Source organism: Carica papaya, chromosome 4, assembly GCF_054855325.1.
Source record: "Carica papaya isolate Zhongbai chromosome 4, ASM5485532v1, whole genome shotgun sequence".
Taxonomy (NCBI): Eukaryota; Viridiplantae; Streptophyta; class Magnoliopsida; order Brassicales; family Caricaceae; genus Carica; species Carica papaya.
Genome location: NC_142312.1, coordinates 22,390,842 through 22,414,237, shown reverse-complemented (window position 1 = coordinate 22,414,237; position 23,396 = coordinate 22,390,842). Strand labels below are relative to the sequence as shown.

At 33.7% G+C, this 23,396-nt stretch overlaps 3 protein-coding genes across 12 annotated transcripts in view; 2 read left to right on the top strand and 1 right to left on the bottom strand.

The window, feature by feature from the left end:
* The first annotated feature begins 7,282 nt into the window (after positions 1 to 7,282).
* DTA4 (downstream target of AGL15-4) lies at positions 7,283 to 8,794 on the top strand. The gene is made up of 3 exons (XM_022036244.2): positions 7,283 to 7,883; positions 8,100 to 8,442; positions 8,529 to 8,794. Exons 1-3 carry the CDS (start codon positions 7,354 to 7,356, stop codon positions 8,742 to 8,744), a joined length of 1,089 nt encoding a protein of 362 aa, XP_021891936.1. The 5' UTR covers positions 7,283 to 7,353; the 3' UTR covers positions 8,745 to 8,794.
* A 1,453-nt stretch (positions 8,795 to 10,247) lies between these two features.
* Positions 10,248 to 18,800, top strand: SHH1 (SAWADEE HOMEODOMAIN protein). The gene is made up of 9 exons (XM_088218166.1): positions 10,248 to 10,402; positions 10,540 to 10,625; positions 10,750 to 10,795; positions 10,902 to 11,040; positions 11,422 to 11,482; positions 16,849 to 16,900; positions 17,414 to 17,557; positions 18,174 to 18,293; positions 18,449 to 18,800. The coding sequence occupies exons 1-9, from the start codon at positions 10,352 to 10,354 to the stop codon at positions 18,494 to 18,496; spliced, it is 747 nt and encodes a 248-aa protein (XP_088074292.1). The 5' UTR covers positions 10,248 to 10,351; the 3' UTR covers positions 18,497 to 18,800.
* A 691-nt stretch (positions 18,801 to 19,491) lies between these two features.
* The window catches only part of LOC110810161 (casein kinase 1-like protein HD16), a 33,489-nt gene continuing 29,584 nt past the window's right edge, over positions 19,492 to 23,396 (bottom strand). For all 10 annotated transcript variants that reach the window (XM_088218157.1, XM_088218159.1, XM_088218165.1 and 7 more), the window contains 10 exons: positions 23,159 to 23,253; positions 23,014 to 23,080; positions 22,781 to 22,910; positions 22,426 to 22,644; positions 21,243 to 21,385; positions 20,882 to 21,056; positions 20,663 to 20,753; positions 20,419 to 20,576; positions 20,145 to 20,333; positions 19,492 to 20,071 (listed from right to left, as the gene is read on the bottom strand). In XM_088218157.1, coding sequence (XP_088074283.1) covers positions 20,012 to 20,071; positions 20,145 to 20,333; positions 20,419 to 20,576; positions 20,663 to 20,753; positions 20,882 to 21,056; positions 21,243 to 21,385; positions 22,426 to 22,644; positions 22,781 to 22,910; positions 23,014 to 23,080; positions 23,159 to 23,253 — 1,327 coding nt within the window. In that variant the 3' untranslated portion in view covers positions 19,492 to 20,011. The remainder of the gene's footprint in view (positions 20,072 to 20,144; positions 20,334 to 20,418; positions 20,577 to 20,662; positions 20,754 to 20,881; positions 21,057 to 21,242; positions 21,386 to 22,425; positions 22,645 to 22,780; positions 22,911 to 23,013; positions 23,081 to 23,158; positions 23,254 to 23,396) is intronic.

Here is a 23,396-nt window from a genome sequence, read left to right as displayed (position 1 = left end):
TCTTGGTACTTTCCGGGTGCATTGTGAATTTCGAACTGTGAGCCTCTATTATAATATTTTTTTTTAAATTGTTATCCCTATGAACACATAACCTGTCTTAAAACTTGAGCAACTCATCAGCAGAAACCCATAATTCTAAATTGAAACCCTGCTTTGTATCTTTTCTTAGGGCTGTTAGAGTGGGATCAACCAACTGAACCTCTTTGATCCTCTAGATTAACTCGGGTTAAACTGTTATGTGAGCTAGACATGTGGCTCGTTTTAAGTCTTGGAGTTGTATCCTCTGCATGGCCTTTATCAATTTGCACTCGAATACCATCATATGAGCTAACGTACCTGTATTTTTCTTGTTGAAAGCATCGACAACCACATTACCCTTGCCTGAGTGGTATAAGATCTTACAATCATAATTTTTAAGAAGTTCTATCCAACGCCTTTGACACATGTTGAGATCCTTCTAGGTGAATATATGTTTCAGACTCTTATATTTTATATAGATTTCAAATGTCTCCCCATACAAGTAATGACCCCAAGTTTTCAAGACATGGATAATTACGGTAAGCTTCAAGTCATGAGTGAGGTAATTCCATTCATGAGTTTTCATTTATCTAAACCATAAGTTATGACTCTCTCATGCTACATCAAAATACAACACAAACCTTAGTAGAAGGCATCACTGTATATCGTATATCCTCTTGTTCCATTTGGTAGAGCCAACACAGGTGCAGTAGTTAATCATTTTTTAAGTTCTATAAAACTTTTTCACGTTCCTCATTCCACTCAAACTTAATATCTTTCTTCGTGAGTCATGTCAAGGGAGCTGCTATGCTTGAGAATCTTTCCACAAACCTGTGGTAGTATCTTGCCATACCTAAAAAACTCCTAACTTCCTTGATCGTAGTCAGTTGCTTCCAATCCATCATGACCTTAATCTTGTTGGGATTCACTAACACTCATTCTTTTGATATTATGTGCCCTAAGAAAGAAGTTTGTTCAAGCCAAAACTCACATTTACTCAATTTTGCATATAATTTCTTTTCTTTGATAATCTGCAAGACTTAGGTCAGGTGTTTTCTCTGTTTTTAGAGTAAACCAAGATGTCATTAATGAAGACTATGACAAATTGATCTAAAAATGGTCCAAAAAATTCTATTCATTAAATTCATGAAGATTGCAGGTGCATTAGTCAATTCGAACAGTATGACAAGAAACTCATAATGTCTATACTGGGTTCTGAAGATCTTCTTCAAAATATCTTCTACTTTGATCTTTACCTGATGGTGTCCTGAACACAAGTCGATCTTAGAGAAAATCTGGTCACCCACTAACTGATCAGAAAAGTCATCAATCTTGGAGAAATGGTACATGTTCTTAATTGTGACCTTGTTTAATTTTCTGTAGTTTATGCATAACCTTAATTTCCCATTGCTTTTCCTTGTGAATGTGACTTCAGCACCCCAAGGAGATATGTTGTGTTAGATGAAATCATTATCCTACAGCTTTTTGATTTGTTTCTTTAGTTCCTCCATTTTAACACGACTCATCTACTATGCGCCAATCGAAATGGGTTGGGTGCCAGGTTAGAGATCAATAAAAAATTCTACCTCTCGATCTACTGGCAGCCTTGGTAGTTTATTAGGAAATACATCAGGGAACTTTCAAATAACAGGAATATCTTAGAATGCAAATCTCTTTCTTAGGTTTGCCTATCACAGAAAACAAATAATTAAGTCAGTGATATACAATTAAATTCAATAAATTATATCCATATACCAACAATATTTGATATTTTATTAATCAATAAAAAGCTTTTCATTAGGGATGTTGAATACAAGTCTCTTACGGTAACAATCAACGGTAACATGATAAGCTGTTAACCAATTTATCCCAAAAATTACATCAAAATCTTTCGTGTCTAGTGTTATTAAATCTATGCTTAGTTCGTTATCTACTATTTCTATGATAAAAAAATTGTATACAAGATTTTTCAATAATTTTCCATTCACAAGTATAATACTAATAAGATAGAATCAAGACGTTTGAGTGGTACATTTAAATATTGAGTGAAAACATATAAACCAAAAGAATGTGAAGCACTAGTGTCCATTAAAACATGCCTAAGATGTTTATAAATAGTATACATACCCTGAATCACATCTGGATTGGCTTCGACGTCCTATTTGGTAAGCGTGTAGACTCTGCCCTGAACTGTGGGCCTAGCCTGGTTATGATTTCTTATACACTCTCTCACAAAATATTGAGTACTTCCACATATATGGCAGGTGTTGTTGAGACGATAATAAGGCTGGTCCCTATAATCTTTGCCATAGTGTTGGTAAATCTGAACACGTTCTGCTATCGGGGCTTTGGGAGAAGTCTGAGGTATGGAACTTGGTCTCTTGTTCTGTTGGTTCGATGCAGTTGGTGTTGACCTACGGTGCAGGATTGGGGGGCTAGAGTTGCCCACTACTGAGGAAGAAGTCTGGATATTTCTCTCACTCAGTTATGTCTTGGCTAAAGCTGCCAAATAGATGCTGAGCTCAAATATATACAATTATTATCTAATCTCAGGGCAAAGGTTCTCATTCAAACCTCCTCACCTTCCTACTTTCATCTGTCATACTATCGGGGGAGTATCAGCCCAATTCAAGGAACTTCCGAGTATACTTTTAATTGACAAGTTTTCTTGAACTAACTGTGCAAACTCTATTTCTTTTAGGTGTCGAAGGTGCTCCGGAAGGTACTTAGCATTGAAGGCCATTAAAAACTATTCCCATGTGACAGGAATGGAAAAAGTAGCCTGTTTGAGTTGCCACCAATGTCATACCTCACCCACGAACATATATATGGCAAAGATGACCTTCTATTCGAGATTCACCCCAAGTGTCACGAAAGCCTTCTCGGTATCTACCAATCAGTACTTGACTTTCTCAAAAGTAAATGATCATGTAAAAATAGATGAGTTAAATCTCTTGTACCATTCGATGTAACCCGAGTCTATCATGGGTGGAGTTAGGTCCTACTAGAGGGGAACTAGATTATACTGAAGAGGGGCTGTGGAGGCACTGGATTGTACTATGTAGGTACTAGATTACACTATGAAGGTACTGGATTGTATTGTGGAGGAATCGAATTGTACTATAGAGATACTGGGTTATACCATGGGGGTACAGGGTCCTCTTGATGTGGAGATAGTTCATACTGTGATAGGGGTGGAGGGGGATCAGACAACTCCCTTCTCTCCTCCCTAGCATGCTGAGCAGAAATCAACATCTTGAGCATTTTGAAGAATCGATCAACGTTCTCTCGTAATAATCTCTCTTGAGCTGCTCTATTCACTGGGGCCTTCTTCTCCTCATACTTCCTTACCTACATCACATGATAATAACTTTATATTTAAATTGTTTTGAGGTTCACTCATAACATACATTAAATTATTTCAGCTTTATGTACAAGAAATGATTCTGAGGAAGATGGCTCTAATACCAACTGTAAAAGTCTGAAACCTCTATTAAGGATTTTGAGTATTTAGCATGATAATATTAATATAGTGATACTAAAATTTTCATTACATATAAGAGTTTTAAAAATTTAAAAGTTACATTTCTTGCACGTTAACTTATAATACCCAAAGGGCCTATTAGAATGTTTTAGAACCTAAAATATAAAAACTACTGCAAACCAATAATTAAACTCAATTCAAGTCTAGCGGAATGAAAATGAATAACATCCTAGCTATTTTTTCACTATTCGAGATCCAGATTTTGTTCGTCTTGATCTGAAATGGTTAGTAAGAAAGAAATGAGTTACACTATCTCAATAAGAATATCAAAAATCTTATCACTGATACAGTAACCAAAGTGTTGTAGAAAATCATAAAACAACCGATGGAGTATACATTTTTAATGAAATCTGAATGCTAATGTACTCCTTATCCATTTTTACTAAAAACATTATTATTTCCCTTTCTTACTCACAATCTTCTAAACACAATACATTAAAATATAATCATAATCATAATTAAATCATAGTAAACATGCAATTCAGTAAATATATAACCTTAGATTCTTTACCATCTTACCCAAACTAGGGTTAGTTGCCATCTCCATTTCTGTTATATTATTATTTTTATTTCCACTATCGGTATCGCTAGAGGCCCATAGGGATTCTTGATACACGTGGATATATAAATATTTTCTTTATAAATCACTGGCCGTCCCTGTATCCCGTCTGATAATAGGCACCACAATCAAAGACCGTCTTAATATTCCGTCAGATATAAGTGTAATTTTTTAACTCCTAACCTCATGCGGTATGGGACTTCCCAGCCCTGTACGACTAAAGATACATCCATGGTAGAGTTCATCCTATGTACCAAGTCCATACACTCTTTCTCATGATACTCGGTAAACCTTTGACTCATGCCATCATTTTATGCATGTACATATTTCACTGTTATTCAAACAATAAATAACCATAAGATTTGTACATTAAATTATACAAGAGGATGTAATCCATGTTTCGGTACCCAATAAAAATAAACGTTAAATAAAAGTGAAATAAGGTGGTAAAATATGATAAAAATTTCCTACATTGAAATAACATAAATAATTAAACAAAATGAATAAATTAAGGCAATGCATAATAAAATAAAATACAAGAATAAAGCTGAATGAAACAAACTAGAACAAAATAACACAAAAAAATAAAACGGAATAAAGTAAATTATAACAATTCAAGATATGTGATTAATATGTTGATTCTAGATTAATATAACGAAATAAAAATGAAAACAAAATAGACTAACTGAATAAAAATAGAAAATTGAAAGATAAATAAATAAAGAAAACGAAAATAAAAATAAAACTAATAATGGACAAAAACTAAATCGATTAACTAACTCCATCGACAATCTATAACTAATAATTGATTAACAAGCAAATGGTTAGATTCATATTTGTTCCTCGATTAAGACTTCGATTTAACCATAACAGAGGAAAGGGTTGAGTATTTTTACCTCGAATTGAAGGCCAAAACATCGTTTCTCTCAACTATAATTTACGACAGCCCGACTCTCGAATTTTAAATTTTTTTGGTGGAATCAAGGAGTTTGCGTTAAAGTGATGTGAAAACAAGTAAAAGGCAGTAAAACAGGAGCAAGAATACACACTGCGTTGATTTAGGGTTCCGACACGGTGGCACAACCGAGCTCTGCCGTCTAGTTCTTCTTTCCCGACGTTTCTCTCTCTCAGTTATGTCGAATCCTAGTGGAATTATAGTCGAAATCAACTAAAAATGTAAAAGGGAAGGGTTTTACAGAGAAAGGAGGAAAAAAATCAGGCTTACCAATGTCGGTTAGGTCTCCAGCACGGTGGCCCCACTGTCGCTCTGTCGCCTGCGCTCTCTCCATTCGACTGTTAGTTAGGGTTTGGGAGGCCGACTGAAGAGAGTTTTAAATATCTCTCTATATTTAATCTCAGTCGTCCGATCGGGCTAATGTGGCGAGGTAAAGCCATCCAATCGGGCCCACTTAAGGGAAATCTGACTTTTTCCTCGAGTGATCCTGATCGTTGGATCGGCTAGCCCCTCAAATCTGAGTCGTTGATCACGCGGGGTGTTGGATCGATGCGTGGTTCATCCAAGTCGTTCGTTCAAATTCAGGCGGGCATTAATCTGGACCATCCGTGCATGCGGTAATGATTACAAGCCGTTCAATCCTCCTGGCACGCAGATTGCTAGGGTAGGCTTTCCGCATGGAGTCTTTGTCGACGCTGCTGCCAGGCGACGCGTGGTAACTCGTTGCATTGCTGACTGGGTTTTACGTGACTCGTTTCCTAGAATTTTTATAATGACCCCTGATCATTCAGATTTTCTTCAAACAGACCCATTTTTATCACAGAATGACCCTAACTAAGAAATTTTATTTTTCAAAAAGATTCCCAAATGAATTTTAGTTATTATTTTTGTTTTATTTCATTTTAATTTATTTTTCTTATCAGTTATTATTATTATTTAAAAAGAAATCTATTTCATTATTAAATTAAAAACAAATAATAAATTAATTAGGAGGTTATAGAAGGAGACGAGGTATGAAAATCCATAATGCATGAAATTTAAGGAGTTCATAGTACTCCTCCTTGGATGTTCATTAATTATCCATTTAGCTACCTTTGGGTAATGTTTAATTCAACAGTGTAAATTTTAATTAATTCAAGTATTACACGATCAAAATCATAATTAAGAAGAGCACTCGTTCTTCTCTGTTTAATGACAAAGCTAGAGAAGTCTGTTTACTTGTTATAGCAAATTTACACCAATTGAATCACTATCAGCTAAATAATAATAATAATAATAATAAATTCTATATCTAGTTCCTTACGTGTATATATACATAAATAAAATATAAAACATATGTAAAAAAAAATGTGGCTGTATATATATATGTAAAAAAAAAAAAAAATAGGTGTATAAATGCTAATATAAATTATATTAGATCTAATATAGATTTAAGTCAAAAGAGATTTTGTGATATGAGTTATAACTGAACCTGTAGAAAACATTTTGTAAGTAATTAAAATGAATTTTTAGGATTAAGACAATGAATATATGCCACTTAGAAAATAACTCACAGTATTTAATTAATTTTCTCCCTTAAATCCTTTAATTTATTTTTCTTTTTTACTTTTTTTTTTTTAATGATTTTTGAACGAAATATGTAGAATTGTATACTAATTTTTATCTTTTTAAACTATTTTTATAAATTTATAGAACTGTAAACATTTGATCATTTGTTTTTTCTTCACATTTTATTTATCATGTAGATTCTTTAAGGAACCACAATCTTTTTATATTTTTATATAAAATCTTTTTATTTATATTTAAAATATATACTTTTTTTTTTTTAATTATAAAAATTCAATTTCACATAGATTTCTAACAATAAAATAAAAAGTTAATCGGTTAATAGCGAAGGGCTTAAAATTAAGTGGTAAAATTTAAATTTGTCAATAAATTTTGACAATTGTGACCCCACTAGTTTTGATTGTGCCGGGTGCCCCTTAATTTGGCTCTTGTCACCATTGCTGGCTATGGAAGAGATGATGACACAAAAAAGAGAAAAAAGTAGTAAAAAAAGCTCATCAAGAAGAAAAAGAAAAAGTATGAACATGATTCTCATATGCCTACATTTCTCATAACATGTAATCATTGTTGTTTTCTTCACTTTTTTTTTCCCTCTTTATTTTTTGGTTTTTAGATAACAATATTTTAAGTATATAAATCACTAGAAGTGAATTCAATTTAAATAAAATTGGAGTCTTCCCGTACTACTTTGATCTTATACTTCCAACTTCAATGCCAATCTCTCCTAAATCCATGCTCGAAAAGCCCTTTGATTTTCGTGCCCCGCCTCCATCTCCAATTGCCTCCGGCCGTAGATCTTGTGTCACAAATGATGATGTCCTTACTGAATTTCTTGAACACTCACTTAGAGTCCCCAATTTAGTTTTGCCTGATAGAGCTTTTCCTAAGCAAAAATTCATTGAAAACCCTCCAAAGATTGATTTTCAATTATTGACTTTTTCGCAAACTCAATTAATTCAAGAGGTTCTGAATGCTGTTAACACAATCGGGTGCTTTCAACTCGTCAACTATGGAATTTCAAGTGAGTTTATAAAATCCGTGTTGACAATAGCTGCTGAAATCTTTCAAGTGCCTTCAGAAAAGCAAATTGCAGTAACGAAATCATTCGAGAAACCATATGGGTATGGGGAAGGTCACGACGAGGAGGAGAACCAATTTGCTGAGGAGTTTATTTGGTGTAGAGATGAAAAATTAAAGCTGGACATGGAGAGAATTTGGCCAGTTGGGTATTCAAATTTCAGGTAATCGACATACATGTACATTTTTCTGTATATTTAGAATTCTATTTCAATTAAACTATATTAATCATTAGCTAAAAAAATTTAACATGTGAAAAAATCAAAGTGTAAAATACTATACTATATTAATACGGTACCATTCAAGTTCAATTTTAGCTAAGTTTTATAACAGAAGATGATGAAAAGTTATCTAATATCATACATGATTTGAATATGCAGTGAGAAAATGGATATACTAATGTGGAATATAGAGAAGATAGGGGAGAAAATTATACAGGTTGTGAAAGAAAATTGGAGTGTTGGGAGAGATGATAAGATGGAGAAACAAGAAGCTCTTGGTTCAGTTTGTTATGTGGAGAAGCATAAGGTTTTGAATGAATGTGAATGGGTGAAATATGATGTGATAAGAATGGTGATAAGAGGAATTGACTACTACTCACATGCTTTGGGTTTGCACATATGTCATGGCTCTTCACTCTTTCATGTTTACTCCAAGAAAGCCTGGTTCTCTTTCTGCCCAGATCAACATTCTTTGCTCGTCACTATTGGAGATCAAATTCAGGTTAATCATTACTTTTGATATACATACATATGTGTTTATAATTTTCCATCTATGAATCATACACTTTTGATATAATCATGTTATAGGTAATGAGTGGTGGGCAGTACAAGCATGTGATGGGCAGGCCCATTTATAAAGCTGAAAAGGAGGATTTTATTTCAATGGCGTTTCTTTATTCGCCTCCATCCAGAAGCCCAAACCAAAAGAAGGAGAAGACTATTTCAATCTCCCAACAAGCTATGCTATTCATAATTTTAACCCTTGCATACCATTTTTCACTTTATCTTTACCACAATTTCTGATCTTTATTACACATTTATTTATTTATTTATCACATTCTTACGTTCCCAGATTCCTATTTTAATTTCCCTTCTTTTTTTTTTTTGTAATTAAGTTTATAATGTCATGAAAATATATTAAATTTACCAATGTGAGATCACTATATTACAATTTTGGATTGCACTTGTCCAAATTCTATTTCTGTTAAACATAAGTAGAAATGTAATACAAATAAAAAAAAGGTTTAAATAAAAATGATATTATAATTTTTAAGTAAATTCTATATTTAATTCAATCTTTTGTGAATGTATTTATGTGCAAATGCCGAATTAAAAATGTCATAATCGCACACAAAAAACAGAGAGTCCAGATTTGGACAGAACTGTAGACTTTTTTTGGGCACTTCCTCCACCCGTAATGAATTTGTCCAAGTCACCAAGAAAGCAGTAAAATATTGATATGTTGGACTTTGCATATGTTTTGAATTATATTAGATTCTTATCTCGTATTATAATTTTATTAAAAAATTTTAATCAATTGTAGACTTTTAATTCTAGTAAAAGTTTAATTGTTTATTAGATAATTGATATCTATAAAAATGTATTTAAAAATTATTATATGAACTCAAAGTAAGAAAAGTGTTTATATTACTTAAGTCATTAAAAATATGTTGTAAAAATATCGTTATTCAATTAACACTAAAATTCATGAAATATAAATAAAAATATTATAAAATAGATAAATTTTTAACCAAATATTTATATTTCTATCTCATAATATCTTTTAACACTCTCTTTCGTGAAACAATATATATATATATATATATGTAATTAAAACACGACGATTATTTTTTTAATTATTTAAATTAATTTAATTGATAAAAATAAATTACACAATCAATATTTAAATTTAATTATTTATTGAATTAGAATAACAAAAAACGCACATTATGAAATCCTTTTTTTTTTTTTTGTAATTACATCAATCACTAATATATAAACCTAGAAATGCAAGAGAAGTAGCTTGAGGAATAAAAACAACAATATTTTATTTTTTAAATTCCGCAAGAGATGACATGAGAAAATTTATTACAAATTCAAATGCTATCATAAAATGATGGATAACCATCAATCAGTTCTTAATCAACTGGTTACATTTTTACTTTTACTTTTAAAAAAAAAAAAATTGTTAATTAAGTAATTTCTTTATAGTAATAAAAATCTCAATATCTAAGCTAATATGTAAATCAGAACAATTATAAATAATTTATCAACTTAAAATATTTTAATTGCAAGAAATAAGAATGAAAAATAATTCTTCTGCAATGTGATTGTCATTTACGTGGATGAAAATAGAGAAAACTTGTTTTTACTTTTTTATTTATTTATTTATTAATATTAATTACCGGTTCTTAAAATAATATTTGTTTTAAATGAATTATTAGAATTATTAATTATCCTTATAATTTAGATATTTATTTAATAGGATAGTTTTTGAAATTTTATGACGTCATATTTAATTATTACTGAACTTAACCCGCACCGTTTCTTCTTCCTGATTCCCTCTCTGGCCACTAGTCTCTCTACTCTCAACCAAGGCTCTCTGTGCTGCACGACTTCCGAAAATTAACATGGATGGAATTGATTCTTTAGATTCTCTCCCTGAATTCACCTTAGCTGAGGTAACTTCGTAGTATCATTTGCTCTCTCTGCATTCAAATTCTCCATTTTCAATCCCACAACTACTTTCTTTTTCTGAGCTTTTGGTTGCATTCAATAACATACTCTGATGATAATTTTTCGTTTTTTCTGTGGCAAGATTCTTGAAATGGAGAGTATGTTCAAGGAAATAGCAGAAGAATCCTTGAATCGTGAAGTCTGCCAAGGGCTTGCTACCAGTTTTAAGTATTTAAAATCCAATTTCTTGTGCTTGAAATTTGAAAACATGAAAGCAGCAAATTTAAATAGAAAACTTGGGTTTGCTTTCCACGAACATTTTATTCTTACCCATTGTGTTTTTGCTTAGCAGTTGCTCGCCTAATCGGATTGGAAAATCTGCAATTCTTTGGCAACAGGTCTTTTCTTTACAGTGGAAACGTCATCTGTTTTTCCCTCAAAATTTGTCTCTTTTTTTTTTTTTTAATAGATTTTATCGTTGTTTAAATGGGTTTCTTTTTTAAGGTGCATGCTTGGTTTATGGATAAATATAAATCTAAAACAGCAATGACGCCTATGCCTATGAAGATGCGTTTTGAGTCTATTGACTTCTCCTGTGAGAATACTGCTGGTGATATAGCTCAAACTTCACGAAAGCCTAGAGGTTGTTCTCTTTCTGTTTTCAGCTTTTGATTTTATGTATTCAATAATTTGTTATATAGTTTCTTGTAATTCTTTGTGCTTTTTTCATTCATTGCATTTGCTTGGGCACAAATACCGGGTTGGTGTTGCTTGCTAGCTTAAAATGTTAATCTTGTACCGTTAATATGTATAAGACTATGTAGAACTTAAGCCAATGAAAAGAATGCAAATAATCTTAGCTTGAGGCTTTATATCAACAAAGACACTGTGCAAGCTATCATCAAGGTTTGGGTTTATAACAATTACCAAGATCATGAAGTAGGACTTTGAGTTGTACCATTTGCATATATTTGTAAAACAGATATAACATTTTGACAAGTATGCAATACCATTGAGTGTGCAGGTAAGCCCTCAGATATTGCAGAGTTATCATTTGAGGCTAGATCCTCCAGAGACAGTGCATGGTGAGAATGCAAGAGCTTATACTAAAGTGCGATATACGTTATTTTCTAGATTAAATCATATGATGTCCTTTGCAGAAGGGATTCTACTTTTTGTATGTATTTGGAACAAGCATATTGCATATAACATATGGGGTTGAATTCAGGATTTATGTTAACGGTTCTTTGTTATCAAAACAATCTTGCTTCACATTATCTGTCACTTTTCTTTAATCACTTTGTTGTGGCTCCACAGATTTGATAAATGCTTAAAATTCTTAACAGAACAGTGTGGATTTATTGGATTATTGTGTGACTACTTATTTTGTGCTAAATTTGTTTGAAGGAACTTCTAAAACAAACAAAACTAACTAAAGAATTTAATGGAGGAAATAATGCTTCTGCTTATCATTTCCATTCATCAAAGGTGTATATATACAGCTTAAATTCTAACAAACTCCTAACGGAATTATGGGAAGGAGGAAATAACAAAATTTGGTTATATTCTCCACCAAATTTGTGACTGCCTCCGTTTACAGCAAAAAACAGAAATTGTCTAGATAAGAAAACTAATTTAGAATTTATTCCCTTATTTTTCTACACTCCCCCTCAATCTAGTTTACATATATGTTCAATAAATTTAAATTGGATATTATATTATCAAAGTTTCTTTTAGGTAGAGTTTTTGTTAGAATATCTGCAATTTATTGATTCGTTGGAATGTGCATTAGAGCAATAGTTCCATATTCCAATTTTTCTTTTATAAAATGGCAGTTGATCTCCATATGTTTAGTTCTGTCATGGTGTACTGGATTTTTAGCCATACTAATAGTTGATTGTTTGTCGCACCATACTTTCATAGGCATATTGTTAATGGTTTTTAATTCTTCAAGTATCCTCTTCAACTATACACCTTCACAAATACCATGAGTAAGCGCCCTAAATTCAGATTCTGCATTGCTGCGAGATACAACTGATTGTTTCTTGCTTCTCCAGGTAATCAGGTTACCCCAAACATAGATATAATATCCTGATGTAGATCTTCTATCATCTGTAGGACTTGCCCAATCTGCATCAGTGAAAATTTCAACACCTCTTCTTTCTGTCTTCCGAAAGAACAATTCTTGTCCTAAAGTCATCTTGAGATACCTTAAAATTTGATATACAGCTCTCATGTGATCTTCAGTTGGCTGATTCATGAACTGACTTACTGTACACTCTGCAAAACTGATGTCTGGTCTTATATGTGCTAAGTAGATAAGTTTCCCAACAAGTCTCTAGTATCTTCTTTTGTCAACCATTTTATCACTGATTCTGGATCCAAGTTTGATAACTGAATTCATCAAGGTGTCAGCGGGTTTGCTTCCTAACATCCCAGTCTCCTTTAGGAGATTTAGAACGTACTTTCGTTGAAATATTGAAATCCCCTTTTTGGATCTAGTCACTTCCATATTGATGAAGTATTTCAGTACCCCAAGATCTTTTATTTCAAATTCTCTGGCCATAAATTTTTTGAATTTCTGAATCTCCTTAAGGTGATCTTCTGTAAAAATGATATCATCAACGTATACAATTAAAATAGCTTTCTTACCTGAGATACAGTGTTTGACAAACAGTGTATGATCGGATTGACATTGTTCATATCCTTCATACTTTACAGCTCTTGTGAATTTATCAAACCATGCCGTTGGAGATTGTTTTAGGCCATAGAGTGATTTTTTCAGTTAATACACTTTCTGAAAATTGTCTGTTAGTTCAAAACCTGGTGATATATTTATATATACTTCTTCTAAATCGCCATTAAGGAATGCATTCTTTACATCTAATTGACAAAGTGGCCAGTTAAGATTAGATGCAAGTGAGAGAAGTACCCGAATAGTATTGTGTTTGGCAACCGGTGCAAACGTCTCCAGATAGTCTACACCATATGATTGAGTATAGCCTTTGCCTACTAGGCGGGTCTTAAACCGATTCATACTCTCATCTGGGTTATATTTGGTTGTAAAGACCTATTTGCACCCCACTTGACGTTTTTTTGGAGGTAGATCAGTTAGCTCCCATGTCTCATTCTTTTCAAGTGCCTTGATCTTATATAGGACAACTATCTTCTATTTTGGAATTTCCGAAGCCTCATGTATTGTTCTGGGTTCTGATGAGCTGCTGTCTATCCTGCACACAAAAGTATGATATTTCGAGGACAATTTGTCCAATGAAACATAGTCCTGTATAGGATGTTTGGTGTATGTCCGTGTACCATTTCTCAAAACAATAGGAATATCAGAATCAAGAGTTGGTACAGAGATTACACTACCTGGATCAAGAGTGGATTCATAGCAGTGCTTGGATGATTCAAGTGTTTTTCCTTTGTTTCTTCTCGTATAGACACGTAACTCACTCGTTGCAGGTAATGTGTTTTCTTTAACTGGTTTTGGTTCAGGTTTCTTCTGTGAGGTTTTGGGTTCAGGTTCCAAGAAAAGTTTGTCTGATGGTGGATTTTGTGGGCATAGAGGAGGTACACTCACATCCCACAATTGATATTCCTGAGTGAATCTCGCCCCCTGAATATCAGTAGTGGGATAAAATGATTGGTTATCAAAGAATGTGACGTCCATTGCATTATAAAAACAGCGGGATTCCGAAACTAGACATTTGTATCCTTTTTATTAGTAGAGTATCCAGCAAAAATACACTTTATTGCTCTTGAGTCTAATTTTCTACGAAGATGTTTATGAATATGGACATATGCTGAATAACCAAAGACTTTAAGTGGTAAAGTGTTTAAGATGTGTGAATTGAGAAAGGTGTTTGAGAGGATAGTGTAGGGTGATTGAAACTGTAAAATACGGGAGGGCATCCAATTAATCAAATAGGTAGCTGAAAGAACAGACTCTCCCCAAAGAAATTTTGGGACATGGGTGGTGAACATGAGTGATCTGGCAACCTCAAATATATATCTATTTTTCCTTTCGGTTATGCCATTTTGCTATGGAGTATGGACACAGAAGTTTTGATGAATAATGTTATGTTTAGTAAAGTATTTTTTAATGGTAGTTTCAAAATATTTACAAGCATTGTCGGATTTCAACACTTTGATTGTAGTATGAAATTGGGTTCGAATCATTGTATGAAATTTTTTAAACAGAGATCCTACTTCAGATTTTTCTTTCATGAGAAATACCTAGGTGATTCTTGTATGGTCATCAATAAAAGATACAAACCATCTAATTCCGAAAATGTTGGAAACTCTGGAAGGGTCCCATACATCACTGTGAATTAATGCAAATGATTTTGAGATTTTGTATGGCAAGTTAGGAAATGAACTTCGAGTATGTTTAGAAAATTAACATACTTCACACTGTAATGAAACTGGATCTTTTTCTTTAAATAGTAATGGGAACTTCTTTTTCAAATACATGAAATTTGGATGTCTTAGTTTATAGTGTCACAACATAATATCATGGTCATTATTTACAGAAATAGAAATAGAGTTTCCATATACTGCATTGTGAGCTTATCTTTTAGAAGTATTGACTTGAAGCAAATATAATCCTAAGCTCATCCTAGCACTGCCAATCGTTTTTCCCGAGTCCAAGTTCTGAAAATTACACATTTCAAATCTTCATATAGTTTGCTGACTGGTAATAAATTATAGTCCAAATTTGAAATATGGAGAACTGAACAGAGAGTCAAATTTGGAGACAAATTTTGCGGAACCCATTCCAGCCAATTTTGAGAGAGAACCATCTGCAATTCTGATTAAAAAATTTTCTTTACATCTTCTGTAATTTTGAAACATTAAGGCATCTCCACTCATGGTCAGATGCTCCAGAGTTTACCACCTACACCTACCTTTTTTTTTGAAAAAACAGACAAGCCAAGAATATTACCTTTGTGTGCCACAGAGTCACTGACCGGGTAAGATTTCTTGGGCATAATATGTTGGAGGGCTTCCAACTGCTCAGGAGTAAATAGGTCTTTTTCCACTGCATCAAAGGGTATTTTCTTAGCAACAACGTGATTCTCTTGATGCTTGCTGGAGTTCTCTGCCTTTGACGTCTTCCACTCACCCGAAGATGGTTTCCAGTCACTTGGTTTGCCGTAGAGTTTCCAGCAATGATCCCGAGTGTGTCCTAGCTTCCGACGGTGATCGCACGAGGGTCTCATCTTCTTCGTTCGATTGTCAACAGTTTGGGTCGTGAGTGCTGAAGCATTTAGTCGGGTGAGTTTGGTCAATCTCTCCCATCATGACTTTCCGACAACTCTCCTCGCGTCGAACATCAGAAAAAGCTTCCCGAAGGCTCGGCAATGGCTTGGTGCTCAGTACGCGTCCCCGAATCTCATCGAGATTCTTGTTCAGCCCTAGCAAAAATTTGATGACTCACTTTTCTTCAACGAAAGCTTTGAACCTTTTTGCGTCCTCAAGACAGCTCCAACGACGCTCCTCGAAGACATTCATCTACTGCCAATTACGGGTTAGGAGATTGTAATACTGAGTGATGCTCAACTCACCTTGCCGAAGGTCATGGAGTGTCGATTCGATTTTGAAAATAGCCGAGATGTTCTCCTTGCTAGAGTAGAATTCCTGAGCTGCCTTCCAGCTTTCGTGGGTAGTTTCGTAAAGAAGGAAATTCTCTCCGATTTCAGGAGTCATCAAGGTGATAAGGTTGGACATGATCATGCTGTCTTCAATCTCCCAGACTTGCGCATTTGAGTTGGACGCTGGAGGAGGCACGAGCTCGCCAGTGAAGTGCCCATAACGCCCTTTTCCGCTGATGAATAAGTGGACAGACGACGACTATTGAAGGTAGTTGCTGCCGTCTAGTTTGTGTCCTGTGATACAGGATGATGACATCTCACTCACAGCTCTGGTGGTTGTTGTGTGGTGATAGGAATCAGAGGAAACCTCTGGTGGAGAAGACGGTAACTTACCCATGGCCATTGAAGACGTTGGCTCAGCAAGGATCTCTTTTCTTTTGGATCAGGTAAGCTCTGATACTATAAAAAATTTAATAGAGGAAATAATGCTTTTGCTTCTCATTTCCATTCATCAAAGGTGTATATATACAACCTAAATTTTAACAAACTCCTAACAGAATTATGGAGAGGAAGAAATAACAAAATTTGGTTATTCTTCACCAAATTTGTGACCGTCTTTGTTTACAATAGAAAACAGAAATTTGTGTGGCTAACAAAACTAATTTAGAATTTATTTCCTTATTTTTCTACACTAACTCTTCATTTTACGATGAATTTATTGGCCCGTTTGCTATCAAATTATTTTTGCCCTTTTAGGAGATGTTCAGTTTAGATATTTGTTTTAGTTACAAAAATAAATATTGATTATTAATAATATAATAATCAAGATGGCTTGCATTTGTTTCGGTTTTTAGGTATGATGTTGCCTCATTCCTCACATACCGGGTTCTTTATTCTGGTGAACTTGTAAGATTCTTCTACATTGATTCTACTCCTATTTGGACTACAAGGAATATTTCTAATAAAGGTGTCCTACAGTTATAGTTATATCAAAAAATGCTTTGGTTTTATCTCTGGTAATTTACACCCATGTTTATTTGTATTTGGCAAAAATTTATTCACAATCAATTATAACAATGGTGCATCTCAAACTGAAGTTCATATTTGGCTCCCTTTTTGTGTTGCTTTTCTGTTTCTTATACCGGCTTGTATTGAGAATCACAATGATTGACTTAGCTCACAATTAGTTTTTAACAAAAGTATTTAGCATTTATTTTAGAGGCAACTAGCCCTGAGATTTACTTGATCTCTCTCTCTATGTCTCTTGCACACTCGTGCACGCATACACAAGCACACACAAGAACATAGAAAAGATGCAAGCGAACAATATGTTTTGAATTGTAAGCAGTCATTGAGCTCCCATATTATGCAAAGCTTGTCAAATGCCCATATTTTAGCAACTGTACAAACTTCTGACAGGAAGTCCGAGTACGATTCTCTGGATTCCGTAACACAGATGATGAGTGGGTGAATGTAAGAAGAGGAGTACGCGAGCGATCTATCCCTTTGGAACCTTCAGAATGTCACAGGGTCAAGTTCAGGGATCTTGTGTTGTGCTTCCAGGTATTTGTTTACTATTTTTTTTATTATCTACTTTTTAGAAAGTCCTGAAAAACATCCAGGAAATTTGAAGAATAAGATCATAGCTCTGGTGCTTTGGACCTAAACCTTGAAAAATAAACACTGAGATGATCTTGGTTAACTGATTCTGTCCTAACCATACAGGAAGAAATAAATAAAAGACATACTAGGGTTTTCTAGCTCACTTCTGTTCTCTCAGTTTTTTCTCCAACACCTCAGTTACCAGGAGAACACTTAGGCCACGTACCTTTTTGATCTGGATCTTCCTTATTACGTTCTTCTTGAGAAAGCTAAATAAGACAAAATTGAATACTTTTTTTCTTGCTCTCCTTATTCAGGTTAATGAAATCACAGGTTGGCTTCGTCCAACCAAGAAAAAACTGGAAGAAAGAAAGCCTGCATAAACTAGGCCAGTAGTGTAGCATACTGGATTCAAAGAATAGGTTTTTGGAGTAAGAATATGTTGTTAGTAGGTCTAATTTTGCGCCCTTCTTCTGAATTTCCAAGACCGGGTTTTGAAAATAAGCAAATACCTCTTTGTTGCCAAAGTCTGACTTTTCCTAGACTATATTTTCCTAATTCTTGTCTACTTCAACAGGATAGAGAAGCTCAATCCATTTACTTTGATGCACACATCATAGAAATACAAAGGCATTTGCACGATCCACAGAGCTGCAGTTGCATCTTCCGTGTTCGTTATGACCACGACGGTACTGAGGTAAATCTATCTCCTTTTTTGAGAGAAAAGGCAAGTCTTTGTTATTATACTATGTACAGGCACATTTATCCTGTATGTAATGTACCTCATGACATTGTTTTGCTGAACAAAAGATAGGAGCATGTTTCTGATTCTCTTCATGTACCCGATACCAGGAAAACGTTGGATTGGAGAGAATATGTTGCAGGCCTATGCAACATTAACTAGTTTTTGGCTCTTCGTGAGGATCAATATGTTTGGAATTAGGAAAGTGAAGAGAGAGGGGGAAAGCAGGGGAATCGTATATTCTTATTCTTCTGTTCAAATTAACGTAAAAAAAGAAAAAGAAAGGGAAAGAGAAGGATTGTGAGCATTTTCTTCGAATTTTTTCTTTAGGACACATTACCATTTGTCATGTTAATATTGTTTTTTTTTTTTTACTTTTTTTTTTTAAACCAATTATAATTGGATATTTACTGTTTTAATTCATGAAATTTGTCATATAACTGGAAAAGCTTTTGTAGAAAACGACTTGAGAGTTCTGTTTCCTTATATTTTGTTTTCAATTGTACTTAAAAATGATATCTAAAGATAAACATTATTAGATTTAATAAAAAATTAATTTATTGATGATGATAAAAAGACATGAAAAACAAGAGACTTATGATGATTGTTTTATTATTGTTAATTATATTTTATATTAAAAAGGTTATACAAGTTGAAATATTTCCGTTTGGTTTGAAGCTAAACTAAATAAATCCAAAACATAATTGAGATTTGAGACCCAAGAAATCTCACAATGTATTTTGATTTGGTGCCAACATAAAAATAAAAGGACTCTTACCTTAACTTTCTTCAATTTCTAGTGTTTCAACTTGAATTATCACTTTAATACGAATTATTAGTTAAAACAAAATATGTTAAATTTAATGTGTAATATTACAATACATTTTCTATATTTTAGATATTATTTTTAAAATAAATTTCTGACTTTGGAAAACATTCTATGAACTTTATGATTTTAATGCGGAGTTTTAAAATCATATTTTCTTTAACTTGTTATTTAAAAATATTATAAAAATTTGCAAGATTTAGATAAATTTTTAGTTTAAAAGAAACAATTAAGAAAATGCCAGATTTTTTTACAATATATTTGCTAGAAACATAAAATAATCACATGCAGAAGATAGGTAACGAACTACTCACATACAGCTTTGACTGATTACTAACTTCCGGTCACCTCAGCGAAAGTGATCTTCATTAGAGCTCTACCCTAAACAATTTATGATAAAATTTACAAAACAAAAAAACATAAAAAGATGCCTGCAACCAACACCATTTAAAGGGTAATAAGCCTATTCCTGTTTTTGATAATCATCCATAATGCTCTTACAAATAGAAAGAGCCCCCAAAGTACCTATTTCACTCCTTCAATACTGTACATAGTTAAACAACAAACCCCCAACGACTGGAGCATTAACTTTCAACCCATCATCAGATAAGGGTGATTCCACACAAATACGGACCAACTTACAGTTTCCCTATATTCTGCTGTATATATATATATATATATATACCATGAATACAGGTAGTCAAAGCCTGTATTCTTCAAAATTTCTCTAATCCTAGTTGATGACCATTTTAGGTCAAGGATTTCCGACTTCTCAACAAGATAGCTGAGACACCACCATCATTTTATTGTCAAGAGGGGTCTCAAAGAAGATCACGGGCAACAAACCTCATGATACTGTTCGCCCATAACAAATAGATGCAATATAAAGATTCTTCGACCACTTCTCCTGCAATTAAAAAGAAAAAGGGATTATGTCAGGAATGAAGAAAATTTTAGTTGTATAAACATAAAATACCCACCTTGACATGTGTACTGGGAAAAGCAGAAGTTCTTAGGGTCTCTTGTGTTTCATCTAGAGGTTTTCTTCGCGGCATGCTAAGAACAAATGCAGCCTGGTCCCATGTTGCTGCAGTTGCAGTGATTCGAAACCCAGAATCCCACCGCTTATGAATACCCTCACTAGGATAAAGAAAGTCAAGTTCCACAACCTATGCTTGATACCATCATAAACTGGTTAGTCATGCTCCTCTGGCACATTACTGTGAAAAGGCATCATTAAAAATCCTAGCTCACCTGATCGGAATATCCTGCGCCACGAGACATAACGACTCCCCATCTACTCCCTGAAGTGGCCATTGAGGTCACATAGAAGCCCTCGCGCCATTTTTTGTTAATCCACTTGAAAGGAAATGAATCACTAACTTTGTAGGACTGCTGCAAGTACTGGGTACCTGGCTTAGTGAAGTAAAATTAGTTAAGCAAACAGGAAAGCTAGCTAGCTATCAAAAACGAAGATTTCAAGGTTGCTGCAACCCACCCTTTGACATAACTACAAGGGAGCTCCCATTAGCAGCTCCAGCAATGGCACTGATATAATAGTTCTTTTCCCACTGCGCCATTATCCATTCCTTCAAAGAAAATAACACATACATTAACAACTTCATGTACTCAAGAGGCAGCAGAGAGTTGAATTTGTAAGTAAGTAGAGAGTAAGCCATAAATAAAATGCAGCAAAGAGAGATTCAAAAGTCTGTACTTTGTGTAGAAAATAGGGTGAGAGTTCATAGACTTGTGCAGTGAAACCAGTGCCAGCATCCATAATAAGGGCCCAAAGATTTTGGCATGAAGCCACACTGCTAATGAATAAGCCATCCTCGTTTCCTTTCTGAATATGCTGTCCAAGCCTGACATCAGCCACATTATAGTGATACCTACAACATGACAGCAACAAAATTTTATTCCTCATCTGAGTTTTATGCTTCAATATTATGTATCTAAGCTTGAAACTGGGCTTACAAGAAAAGGCAATAAAAACAAGACCACTAAAAGAAAAAAGAGTTAAATAATCTCAAATATCAATAGCATAGAGCATAGCAACTGACTAGACAGACTAATACCTTTGCTTCATTGGCCTACGAGCATTGTAGACACTGATCCACTGAGTTGCCGGCATGCCCATCCTGACTTTCTTCTTTGGTTGTTCATCTTCTTCATCCTCCATAGTTAATCGACCTCTCTTATGGCCAACCTGATAAATAAGCTACACAAGCAGAAAATATATAAATTTGTATAATGAAAAAGAAGTTAAACCTTCCTAACATTAAGATGTACTTATTTCTTGACAAACATACAAACGAAACTTCATCCAAACAATATATCCTAGACTGAAGGAGAAAAAGAAACTATTACGTTCTATTTGGCTCATTTCCTGTTCAATCCCTAGTTAATTCCTACTACTAATTTTTACATTATTAAAAGATCAGAAAGAAGTACATGAAAATGACAAGAAATTCTCCAAAAACACAGAAAAGAAGAAAAAGACAACATCAAAACAACATTGCATCTCAATCCCTTTTTGAGATAGCCAAAACGATATCCCTCAAATAACCATGAGTCTTGGCCTACAAAGCACCAAAGAAAGCCATTCTATCTTTTAAGTTTAGCATTATGCTACAACCACAACAGACCCAAACCAGCATTAAAAAAAATCTAATATTTTGAATCAAGAATCGTGAATCGAGTTGAATCATAATATTTGGAACAGAGTTTATTAAGTAGAATTTATCACTATGTATGTTATATAATAAAAATTCGTTAAAACAAATATTTTAAAAATCATACTAATATCATGGACACTAAAAAAATACTGTTTCCAAAATAAATTGTATAAGCAGTTTTTACATGAACATAATTTATTTTTTAAAAATAACAAAAGACAATTGCCTCTATCCTCCTTAAAATTATAAATAAAAATGAAAATAAATTATTTAAATATTATATTAAAACTAGTGTTAACTAAAATCGAATCAATCATACAAATCAAACTGAACGTGTTATTCGCTGTTAATTCTCACAATTTGCCTACAACTCAGGATAGATTGTGATTCATTCATACAATTCAAATCTTTTTGTCTTCTAATAACATTGTGTACATTTGGAGTCATGAAAGGTACAATTCTAACAACTGTCTTTATTTGCAAAATCACAAAATTTTTGTAGTCTGGATTACCCATACCCTCAACTTAAATTCTTTAGAGATGGGAATTGAATGGAAAACAAATAAAATGAGCCACATTTTACCTTTTGTGCACCTTCTGTGTTAATGGGCCTGATATCTGGATTTGGACCAACAATTCCATCAAAGAGGGAAATGTACTTTGCATAGTTAGGCTCCTCATCAAATTTCAAATTTACCACATATTCAACAAACTGCCTAAAAGGCTGAGGACAGAAGCAACACAAAGCTTCTGGAGAGGTTGCCATCTTTTTTTTACAAACAAGGAAACCTTTATTCTCTCCCTGGCATCATTTGAAAAAATTATACACAAAACCAAGTAGAAATATGGCAAGACTATATCCTTAAAAAATAATTGTATATAAAATTTTGCATAAGGTCTGGAAGAAATTGCAATCCAAGAAAAGAAACTGAACTAACTTGGTATCCTTGCCAGGGCAATCGACCTCGGAGAAGGAAGATGAGTGTGTATGCAAGAGATTCAAGATCATCTCTCCTGCTACCAGTTCGCCCCAAATGAGCATGTACACTAGCATATCGCACTGTTCCCCTGTAGTATGAGTGGACTTTTCAATGAAGGAATAGAACAATATCCCAGATGAAATATATTATGCACGTATTTTCAGACACCATTAGATGCAATCAGGTCTTACCTGAACACATCTGGCCTTTGGTCATAGTCAACATGCATGCCAGTTGAACTTTCACGCCATTTAGTAGCTGCTTCCAAATAACAAGTTGTAAAATTGGATATTCCTCCACAATAAGTACTGAAAATTACACTTGATTATGAATTACCTAATCCAAGATCAACAAGAAACAATTTCTTCTCATCAGGGGTTCCTGGAGGACCAAGCAGAAAATTCTCAGGTTTTACATCTCCATGAACGTACCTGCAAGGAGAATTGCATTTACCACTTTCAAAATCCATATGTTTTCTAACTCCACAAAAGCCAACTAAGCATCTGAATGAAATCATCTCGTGTACTTAATATTTAGCAATGACAAGATATATTTATTAAAAAATTCAAGAAAG